This window comes from Leucopleurus acutus (genome assembly GCF_964270905.1).
Source record: "Leucopleurus acutus genome assembly, chromosome: 2".
In the NCBI taxonomy this organism is placed as follows: domain Eukaryota; kingdom Metazoa; phylum Chordata; class Mammalia; order Artiodactyla; family Delphinidae; genus Leucopleurus; species Leucopleurus acutus.
The window spans coordinates 30,456,634-30,468,752 of record NC_139143.1 but is presented as its reverse complement, the minus strand read 5'-3'; the positions used below and the strand labels follow the sequence as shown (position 1 = coordinate 30,468,752).

Below are 12,119 nucleotides of genomic sequence, written 5' to 3'. Positions count from 1 at the left end.
CTCTGAGAGATTAGGGAGCCAGAATGAGTTAGACATTCTCAATCTCTCCCATGTTCAAATTTTAAAAAATCTACATATTCTAAACCCCATAATACAGTTCTTCTTGATTAAACTTTGATTTAAAAAAATCTCTGCTAGTAAGCAATAATAAGCATTGTATAATTATCTGTACCCTAACTCTCTGGTAATATCTGCATCTTAATAAGAGTTTTCTGGAGATAATAGCTCTAATAACAGTTATCATTATCAAGAGCACAGTACTCTACTAAAGGAAAGAGAATTCAAAAAGGTCATTAATTCAAAGAAATGTCGCAGCATGCCATAGGAAAAAAAGAAATTAAGCCTGTCAATCTCTAACATATTTGTCATTCAAATGAATTTCTCAACCATCAGTTGATTCCTCCTGCTTTGAAAATGAGTATTCAAAACAGCTTTAAATGGAAAATAATTGAATACTACCAGATAGTAAGCAAATTAGCACTGACAGATTTTAATAATTACATGCTGTATGAACTTACAGATGGAAAACTTTAAAAAAGCAAAAGGTTAACATTACAACTTCTGAAATAGACACAAAGTACATGTTTGATGGGAAAATATTATTTCTAACTTTAAATTTGTAAGAATTCAAAGCAGAAACACCCAGAAAAATACAGACTAGTATAACGGAAATGAGTAATAAACCGTGTTATCACCTACCTGTGAGTGCAGCTACTTTTGCGGCAACCTTTTCTGCAAAGCCAATTCGAGTATTTAAACCAGTACCGACAGCAGTGCCCCCAGCTGCAAGCTCGTAGATTCTTGGCATGGCACCTTTTATTCTTGTTGTTGCATATTTCACTTGTTGAACATAACCACTAAATTCCTGAAAAGCAAAAGAAATTAAGGTGAGAATATATAATTTTCTAATGCCATACAAGTTACTCTAACTACATTAAATTCAAGTTTTTAAAAAACACGTTTCAGGTACAAAATTAGAAGCTACTCAAGTGGTAACTGTATTATTTGATTCATACAATAAACAAAGTATAGGAGAGAAAGAGAATTTATAAACCTATCAGGTAGACAATGCCACTGATAACATGTGGCCTATTTATAAACTAGTCTTTCCATAGAAAGCAAAGAAAAACAACACAGGAAATTAAAAAAAAAACTTTACTAGATTAAATTATTGGTTTATTTGTAAATTATTTACTTTTTGGTGTATCTCAAACAACTCTGAGAAAGAAAAAAACTGAACCCCTCAAGAAAAATGCAAACATAGAAATATCCTCCATACAATTTCAGTTAAAAAACCTGATATGGAATTTGAGGATGTTTTACAGGGACTCAAGAAGCTACGTGACTCACTGAACAGCACAAGAAGGTAACAGGTTAGAGTTAAGACTATAGCTTCAAGATGCATTTTAATTCTGCTATTAATGCCACACTGGTTCCCACAGTATAACATCCTTTAAGTAAAGTAACCACAGAATTCATCATGTTTAGAACATAGCAAGGGCCCTATCAAGAATTATGCAGGGACAGAAGGCATAAGCTAGAACTCAACTGAGCAAGCTGGGATATAGGGTTACACTAAATCTTTTTTTCCTGCCTAAAAACACTGAAAAATCATGAATACTTTTGATTAGTACTAGGATTTCACACTGCTCTAAAGAAAATGTTTTAGAAGATACAACTCCTTTCAGGCAGACCTGATCCATCTGATCTAACACCACTTACATATACACCAGCTGGATTCACTTCAGGAATATATTTTTATTGAGGAAAAAAACTGCACTCAAAAACCTCAAAAGACAATTACAATAAAAGTATAAATGCTTCTGATAAGATAAAATCAAAGAGAAAAAAAAAACTTTCTGTCATAATACGAAGAATGATGATTTTACATAGGAGGCTGAGTAAATGGCCCAACCAGACTTCAGCATATAATGGTTTTCCTACATGTAACACACACAAAAAGGAGTATCCAGAGGGATACTCAAAAGTTTCAAAAACATATACTGTATCTCCTTAGAAATTATACATGGTACTAAGAGCCAATGATGTAAAGAGAAATAAGATACAGCCTAAGAAACAAGTTAATTTAGCAAGCTCAGTTTAGTCATATCATCTGTATGTCAATTAATCACTTCCAGTTTTCCTCATTCCTTCCGTGGTAAAGTTAAGGTAAATGATCAAGTTTTTTTTCAGTGTCTGCTGTCATCTGAACAAAACTACAAATGAAATCTTTCCAAATAACCAGCAGCCAAACTCTCTCCCTCACCTGAATTTCTACAAAAATACTGTTATTGGATACCTATCTTTTGATACTTGATATAGAATTTGCATATGTCCTACCTCCCAAACTGGAGTGAACTTAACTGAGACAAAAACTGTTCCTTGTATTTCCTTTGCAATGTATACTATTAGGCATTCTTTAAAGTATCAATAAAGAAACATAAAAATACTTTCTCGTATTTTGGAAAAGAGAGAAATACCTTTTACATGTGGCCAAAACAATTGTAAAGAGTAAGATATGCCCCATTTAATCATTTTAAAATTAATTTTTAAAGAACTTACTAATTTTGAGTAAGAGAGACAATGGAAGAAATTATGATAATGATACTGATGAAGATGATGATGACAGCTAACACCAACATGTGCTTATAATGTGTCAGGGACGGTTCTAAGCACTCTACATGAATCAGCTTATTTAAACCTCATAACTATCCTATGAAAGAGATATTTTCCTCATTCTACAGCTCAGAAAACTGATGCACAGAAAGGCTAAATAATTTTCCTAAGGTCCAATAGTTTGCACATAGCAAAGTAAGATTTGAACTCAAGTAGACTGATGTGGAGTCTGGCTCATAGCCAGTATGCTCTGCTCTTCTGAGTGGATACCAATAAAAACTACTGACTGGTTAATGCAGAATCATCTGTCACTGAACTGAATTGTTATAAATTTGGCCTTTTAAACCAGTGTGATTTAGAGGGTAATATGCTGGCCGTTTGTACCAAGCCCGCAATTGAACCAAATCTAATTGCACGCAATATACCTGCCCAAGAGTAAGTGGAACAGCATCCTGTGTATGAGTACGCCCAATTTTGATGATCTGGGCAAATTCTTTGGATTTTGCATCAAGGGCATCATGTAGCTTCTGTAGTCCTGGTAGCAGTACTTCATGAACTTCTACTGCAGCAGCAATATGCATTGCTGTGGGAAAAGTATCATTTGAGCTCTGTTGGAAAATTTTCAAAAGAAATGTAAAATGTTAAATCAGAGGCAAAAATAAACCAAACTTGAACGCCTCAATTAAAAATCTCACTAAATGACTACTCAAAACTTGGCATATTTAGTACTCAATTACATTTACCTGTGGCAAGTCACTTAGGATCAAGTAAGAAGCAACCTGATTTCCTTTGTGGAAGGTATTTAGGACTGTATTACATATACCACCTACAATGAATGTATTATATGTTACTCTATCTGTCTGCTAAGAAATGACAGCAAGACATAGAGAAGTACAACTAGCAAATGTATGTAAGGATAGCAATAATAAAATATCTTACAGTTAAATAGCACATACAGTCTTTCACAAACACTTCTTCCTTTACTAAACTTGAGGAAAATTCTGTGAGGTAGGTCACCACTTTAAAAATAGAAAAGCTAAACTGTCAAAGAAATTATGTGACTTGTCAAAATTTTTACAGTTGGCAGAACTGGGACCTGACCAGGTAGTCTAAACTCCATGCTCTTTCCTCAACTGTAAACCCATACTTTTAAATTACGATGCTATTTAAAAAAATATATTCATTACTCATTTGTTAAACTTTGTATTATGGACATTATCAAACTACTTACAAAAGTAGGATGAATGGTATAATGAACACTCATGTATCTACCACCTGAATTCAAACAATTAGCATATAGCCAATCTTGTTTCATCTATAACTCCACCTCACTCCTCCATCTGACCATACACACTAGATTATTCTGAAGTAGATTTCAGACTTCAGTATATGTAAAAGATAAACTCGGGCTTCCCTGGTGGCACAGTGGTTGAGAGTCCACCTGCCGATGCAGGGGACGTGGGTTCGTGCCCCGGTCCGGGAAGATCCCACATGCCGCGGAGCGGCTGGGCCCGTGAGCCATAGTCGCTGAGCCTGCGCGTCCGGAGCCTGTGCTCCGCAACGGGAGAGGCCACAACAGTGAGAGGCCCGCGTACCGCCAAAAAAAAAAAAGATAAACTCATATTTAAAGGCAAGCCTTGGGTTTGCAAAATCCTTCATACAATGGATTTATGTGAAAAAACTTCCTCACTACTTAAAAATATATTAAATTATACTCAGAACCCAGATCTTGGTTTTTAAATATCACTTCCCAATAAGTGATAAGATCCTCCAAGAGCTCTTTGGAAAAATGAGTGCTTATGAGGGCTAGGGAAGGAAAAATACAAGATGAGAAGCCTGGAGCATCTTATAGTGCAAAAAATTAATCAGTGCCTTAAAAAAGAAAAAGGATGGTGGCATGTCCAAAGGACACAGGAGCCAACAAGCTGTGGCTCTGTGGCAACAATATAAATATCAAAAATATTGGATTATAACCTTAAGAAAAAAATATTAATGAATTCATACTGATATACATAAATGATTAAATAAATAAATGTCAGGGGAGAGAGAAGACAGTATTCCTTACAGAAAAATTTCAATTAATAAATGTAGAAAGAATGAGGGAAACAGAAAATCACTACTGAAATACTAATGTAGTTGTTATTGGCAAGATCCACTGATGAATGTTAAAATGAATAGGCAAAAGTTTAAGGAGAAAGAGGCTATTTGAATAGCCTCAAAGTTCTCTATTAATTCTGTGGTGATCTTAACACATGTCCAAAAATTTCTTGATACTCTTCCGTTTAGGAAGTGGAGCTTAAGTGTAGTAGCTGGAGTATAGGCTGGACACAGTGGCTTACTTCTACCAAATAGAGAATAGAAGATGACCAGTACCAAGTCATGTTGCTATCATGTACCCCTGATACGATGCAAGAAGAGCCCTTCATTTCTATAAGTCTTTCCAAAAATCCACAGTCTCAGTCTAATCATGAGAAAACAACAGACAAACCCATATTGAGGGACATTCTATAAAATACCTGGCCACTGCTTTCAAGAGTCACAAAGACAAAAGACAAGCTCTCATAGATTAGAGGAGACTAAGGGGATATGATGACTAAATACAATGTGGAGCATGGACTGGATCCTGGTTAAGATAAAAAGGAGATCAATAGAAAACTAGGGAAATCCTAATAAAGCCTGTTTAATTAAGAGTATTGTACCAATGTTAATTTCTTAGTGTGACAAATATACCAGGGTTATGTAAAATATTTAATATTAAGGGTAGCTGGGTGAAGGGTATACAGGAACTCTGAAATATCTTTGCAATTCTTATAAATAATTTTATATTTCAAAAGAAAGAGTTTTTAAAATATAAATCAAATAGCGAAAATATATATATATACTAAATTCAGGTGTCCTAAAAGTGATTTTTTCCCCTAAAGGTGCTTTTTATGAAAATTTAAGACATAGACTCAAGATTCCTAAAAGAAATAAGGAGAAGAAGTCCTTTCCATTAAAGAATATAAGCAGAATGAACACTCCCTGTCAAAAGTTAATGCCTGGGGCTTCCCTGGTGGCGCAGAGGTTAAGAATCCTCCTGCCAACGCAGGGGACACAGGTTCGAGCCCTGGTCTGGGAAGATCCCACATGCCGCAGAGCAACTAAGCCCGTGCACCACAACTACTGAGCCTGTGCTCTAGAGCCCGTGAGCCACAACTACTGAAGCCTTTGCGCCCTAGAGCCGTGCTCTGCAACAAGAGAAGCCACCACAATGAGAAGCCCATGCACAGTAATGAAGACCCAATGCAGCCAAAAATAAATAAATTTAAAAAGAAAAAAAAAAAACCTCATTAAAAAAAAAGTTAATGCCTGTTTTACAAGGAAAATCTCAGGATTCTTTTCAAGTTATAACAAAGAAAAGATCGTATACCGACCTGGCTTTTATTAACATGATCGTTGGGATGCACGGGTTTCTTGCTGCCAAGTTCACCTCCTAGCATTTCAATTGCTCTATTGCTAATGACTTCATTTACATTCATATTTGTCTGGGTTCCTGATCCAGTCTGCCATACCACGAGAGGAAAATGATCATTTAATTTACCTTCAGCTACCTGCAGAGCAAAATGTTACAAAATGAATTTTAAAAAATAAGAAATATTCATTTAGCTAATTAAATCAAATATGATTAAGTTGGTACTATTTATAGTACTATTTTAAAGGTATTCACTTTTTTCATATGCTAGTGATGGTGCCAAATAGTTCGTGGTTGTCCAGCAAATTGAAGCTCCTGCAGTCTAACCACTGCTACTTTAAAAGGTGAAAGATTGGGGCATCCCTGGTGGCGCAGTGGTTGGGAGTCTGCCTGCTAATGCAGGGGACACGGGTTCGAGCCCTGGTCTGGGAGGATCCCACGTGCCGCGGAGCAACTGGGCCTGTGAGCCACAACTACTGAGCCTGCGCATCTGGAGCCTGTGCTCCGCAAGAGAGGCCGCGATAGTGAGAGGCCCGTGCACCGTGATGAAGAGTGGCCCCCGCCTGCCACAACTGGAGAAAGCCCTTGCACAGAAACGAAGACCCAACACAGCAAAAATAAATAAATAAAATTAATAAACTCCTACCCCCAACATTTAAAAAAAAAAAAAGGTGAAAGATTATCTATTGTGAATGGTATAACAATTTCACTGATTCCAAATGAAAACTGAATCAAAGATATCTTTCTCCTATTTCTCAACTGCCCTCTAATAATATACAGACAGACTCACTCACCCATTAAGGCTGGCAAATGTGTTAAGTCTCTAGATAAATTTACTGTTGGTACTCAGCAGGAATATCCAACAGATGTTACAGCCAGAGTCAGCATGATAATGAACGAGTGACTTAACACTGTGAGCTCACTAATAGCTACTGCATCCCACACATGTCCTATGAGTAGCAACCTCCAAGCATAGACATAAATATGGTCTAGATTTGTCCTTATTTTTGTCATATTTTTGTCCTTTTAGTTAATTTGTTAGTTTTTGGATTATAAGCTTTCTAAGAGAGTGGGTGCTTAACTTCACCTTCTGGAATGATTTTAGCTTAAAAAAAATCAGCATGCACTTTAGAAATCTATTACCTTAAACAACTGATTCACTTTAAAGTAAAACTTTTTTCCTAGTTGTATAAAAATAACAGGTGATCAGTGTAAAAAATTCTGAGAACTAAGAAAAGCATAATAGTCATCATAGTTCTACCCTCAGAAATAAAGATGATTAGCATTTTGGCATCACTTTCTAGTCTCTACTTTCAGCAATGGGAGTACATATGTAGATGTAGAAAAACATATTTTTCTGTTCATTTTTTCTAAATAAAATTAGGATCATAAAATACATGCATTTTGCAATCTTTCCTCTCCACTTCTTATATGGTAGGGTTTGTTCTATGACATTCTTTAAAATACTAAATTTCCATGGCTTCACAATATAACTTACATAAGCAGCTGTTATAATAAATAGTACTGCAATGAACAACATTATTTTCAGAGCTTTTAAACTGTTATCTCTGACTGCTTATCTTTAATTGCGTAAGCAATTAATTATGTTATTAGTGAAATAGTGAAATTACATTCTCCACACATAGTATCAAATAACCAACTAGCTTTAAACGGAATCATCTATACATAAAACAAGAAATCAAATATATAAGTTCAAAGGGTATCTCTTCAAAGTTTTCTTTAAACTATATAAATTAAAAGGAAAAGTAAAGAAAATTAAAAATAAAAGGTATAAAATCACCCAGAAAATCTGCCACAATATTTTAAGCACCATATTAATACCCTCACCAAATAATAATGCTGCCATCCTATGCTGAAACTCATTAACTAAAGAATTCACAGTGCCCCTTTCCTCGTGTCAGCACTTATCATTATCCAGCAGTTAATATGGGTCTGATGCCATTAAGTAAACACACTTATCACCTCTTACCTCATCTGCTGCCTTCATTATTGCATTAGCAATCTTTGGATCAAGACCATAATCCTGGTTTACTTCAGCAGCTGCTCGCTTCAAGACGCCAAATGCTTTAATAACTGGGATCTAGAGTTAATCAGAAAAATATCTCAAATTTGCAATTTTAGTTAAGCATGAAAGTTTAAGATTACTATCTTATGCAGGTACAAAAATTTACGATTACTATCTTATGCAGGTACAAAAACAATGCAGGTACAGAAAAAAGCATGAAAGTTTAAGATTACTATCTTATGCAGGTACATAAAACAATAACTTAAGTAACATTATGACCCTAAAATGTTTAGGATATAGAGAAAGATTAAAAATAGATATATAAAAACCAAGAATCATCATTTATCTATTTGTTTAGGGAACCAAACAAAAGCAAATACAATGACTTTTCATAGATATATACGTATGCCTCACACACACATATACACACATTCACACATATATACCATTCGTCCTATTTATTGTAGGACATTATAATGTATGTTTTTATTTCATATATTTAAAAACAAATGATAACCATTTCACCAGCCTACACCATTATTTCCCCTCACTGGATCCCGTGCTACATTATAAGTTTTCCTTCTCTTTAGAAAAAACTAAAAGTAGCAAATAAAATAAAGGTAGCAAAATGGTGCTGGGAAAACTGGCCACATGCAAAAGAATGAAACTGGACCACTATCTTATACCATACATAAAAATGAACTCAAAATGGATTAAAGACTTGAACATTAAGATCTGAAACCATAAAACTCCTAGAAGAAAATATAGGCAGTAAGCTCCTTGACATCAGTCTTGGCAATGATTTTCTGGAGGAGTCCAAAAGAAAAAGCAACAAAAGCAAAAATAAACAAATGGGACTACATCAAACTAGAAAGCCTCTTCACAGCAAAGCAAACGTCAAAAAAATGAAAATGCAGCAGCTGGAGGGTGCAGGACCTGAGTGCTGGAAGCCAGGGCCCCCTCATTGACAGTGGCCCTGTGTGGAGGCCAGAGGCTACCAATGCCTCCAAGGAACAGGGTGCTGAGGGGCCCAGGGTCCAAGCACCTAGCTCCCCAAGGGCCACAGAAGCTCCTTGCTGTCCTGGAGCACCGAGCACGGGAGCATCAGGCCAAACGGGGCTTCAGGAGCCTACTTTCACCACCGCTGAGGGAGCCAGTGCCAGGGGCATGCTGGGAAAGGAGCAAGCAGCCCAGCCAGGCCTGGCCTGTGCGAGGCTCTCACCGCTGAGGCCCAGGGTGCTCTGACCTAGCTGGCATCTGACTCTGCAGTTTTGGATTTTGTGGGTCAATTTTACATACATATGGCCTATGGGCAAGACCTCATACACTTATATCTGTAAGTGTAAAATGGGCTTGCCTTGGAGATGGGGGTGTGTACACATGAAGTCAGTGGCTCTTCTGTGAGCTGAAGAGTCTTAAAGCGGAGCTGTCATCTGCGGCTGCTGTCACAGTATGCTGGCAGGACAAGTGACTTGAGCGTTTCGCTGCCGGATTTGAGGCTCAGTCCCTCCCTCCCTGCCCTTCAGGGCTCGAGACAGGTGACACACCCAGGCCTTGACTGTGTTTCTCCTGTTAGCAGGACTAGGGCAGCTCTGGCTCTCCTAGCTTCCCTGGAAGCTCCTTTGCTTCTCTTGACCTAGAAAAGGGGTTGCCAGGCAGAGTGTTGATTGGGCACTCAAAGCCAGCGATGAAACTGCTTCCCTGCCTAGGACAAGGGACCTGGAGAATGTTCTGTGTGGGATGACGTGCTGTTAGGGAGCCCCTCAGGCACCACTTCCTCTGCCCTCTGGTAGTGCCAGGACCATGCCAATGACGTTTCGCAGTAGCCTTATCATTCACAGGTGCCTCTCTAGCCTGCACAAATGATTGACAAGAGATCACCCAAAGGATTTTTTCTAAAGGTTTTTGGGTTTTGTTTTGTTTCCTTTGTTTTTGTTTTGCACGTGACAGTGTTTGTATTGAGGATCTTCTGAGGAAGAAGGGGTGTTTTAGGGGTGGTGCCAGGGTTCCTGGCCTCTAGTGCCCCACTCCCCTCAGCACCCCACCTGGTACCTTTGCCATGTTGGTGCTGAGGTTTCCTGCTTGAAGAAATCAGATTGTTTAGAGTAAGAAAAAGGAAAGGGCTTCTGATGGCTTTGCCACAAGCTTACCTGTGGTTTCAATCTTGGGAGGCCACTGCTGATGCCATCACCACTATCTCCATGCAGTAGTTGCTGAGCCCCGGGCCCAACTGTCCCCTTGGCTTTATGAGTCTGTTTCTGCTTCCTACACCCATACCCGCAGTGTACAATCTTTTGAGATTTTCTCTGATCTTGTTGCCCAAGTAATAAGAGCTATGTCCTCCTTGACATCTTACTTCTTCTTATGTGGGAGCCCCCAGGTCTTGTCTGACAGCTTATGGATAAGAATGAGACTCAGCCATTGACTAAGCCTCAGAAATCCACAAAAATGGCTGCAGACAGTTATGTCTGTTCCTTCTCTACCCCCACTCCCACCCCTTACACATGATACCCTATACTCTGAAAGTCCTGCTAACTGCAAACTTGCCAGAGTATTAGCCAATCTTTGTACAGAACAATGTTCTGGAACAGCAGAATGAGTCTTGGGTCAGGAAGCAGGGCTACACTGGGCTTGGGGTACTGTAACTCCATCTCCATCTGGGGCTCAGCTTCAGTGTACCTGAGGGAGCCACAGACCAAGATGAATCAGATGCTTGAGTTTTTGCTTCTTCCTGTATTTTCTTGAAGTTGATTCATTATCTTACAAATAGCCTACTCTTTCAGCCCTTAACTTAAATCCTTCAGATAATTAAGTTCATGAAGAGTACTCCTGAATTATGTTAGGACTTAGACCAGAGATGGCAAATGAATGGCACATCACTTCCCCTCTTCCCCCATGGTAGGCACCACTAATCTGCTTCAGAGTACTTCCTGCTAAATCCCTGGTATATATTCTCATTTCTCAAGATTCCCCCAGCAGCCAGTATAAGTGTTGAGACCTATCTGCCATCCCTGGCTGAGGGGATACTACTCTACTCTGCTGAGGAACATAAGAGCTGCCAATCCCATACAGGGTTTGCTGGGCTAACGAAGCACGGGGAAGAGGCAGAAGTTTCTGCCTGCCCCCAGCAGGAAGGCTTGCAGTAGCCCACATGATTGCCTGCCCCACTTCAGTTACCTCTTAAAGTCCTAATGTTGGCAGGGAGGGGACTGTTGGAGTCCAGTGTGCTGTGGGAAATCACAGCCGCACAGGACAGCAATGCTCAGAAACCAAGTCTAGCTGCTGTGGAGCTACAGTGAGCAAGGTGGTCCCAGCTGTGCAGGGTACAACCTCTGCTCTCGCCTCCAGCCATCTGTCTCTACGCATCCAGGCCAGGCTATGGATGGGGATCCCCTTCTTCTTCCTCTCCATTGACCAAATCTTATCAACCACTACAGGTGCTCTGCTTTCCAAATTCAGCCCAGGCTCCTGGGTGCTGCCCACACCAGCCAGGGTCCTGGGCCAGATGAAGAGGTGGCCTATCCATGAGTGAAGGCCAGTTCCTTCCTCACTGGGGCAGGTCTTATGCCCCAGTTTTAGGACCAAGAGTTGTGTATTGGGTTCTTAGATTGCTAGCTTTTCCTGCAGGAGACCATAGCAGGTGAGGATCTGCTGACAGTAATCTGCGTTCAGGGCCTTGTCCAGCTGAGAGCTTTGTGTACACCAGATTCTACGAGGTGTCAGCAGTACTTTTTAAAATTTGTTTTCTGTGAGGTTTTTGGACCATGGGCTGAGCTCAGGCACTTTCTGTAAGAGAATGTTATGTCTGTAAAGATGGTTATTTCCCCTCCTCCACCCACATCATGGTGGCCCTGTGGAAGGCTGACCAGAAGGCCAGTGGAGCTGCCCTAGTGTCTATGGGGGAGGGCGAGGCCTTCTGAGTTGGTGCTCTAGCCCTCTCACCTTGCACAGCACAGAGGAGGTAACCCCAGGGACAGCCAGGCACCTGCCTGAGGGAGGGGTGCTGCCTTCTGTCCCTGTAACTGC

General features: G+C 39.4%; 1 protein-coding gene across 1 annotated transcript in view; it reads right to left on the bottom strand.

Annotated features, from left to right (window-relative positions):
- Positions 1-12,119, bottom strand: part of FH (fumarate hydratase) — a 42,773-nt gene that overhangs the window by 14,528 nt on the left and 16,126 nt on the right. The window contains exons 3-6 of the mRNA XM_082833832.1: positions 8,058-8,168; positions 6,030-6,206; positions 3,042-3,224; positions 700-865 (exon numbers count right to left, since the gene is read on the bottom strand). Of these exons, the coding sequence (XP_082689958.1) occupies positions 700-865; positions 3,042-3,224; positions 6,030-6,206; positions 8,058-8,168 (637 nt within the window). The remainder of the gene's footprint in view (positions 1-699; positions 866-3,041; positions 3,225-6,029; positions 6,207-8,057; positions 8,169-12,119) is intronic.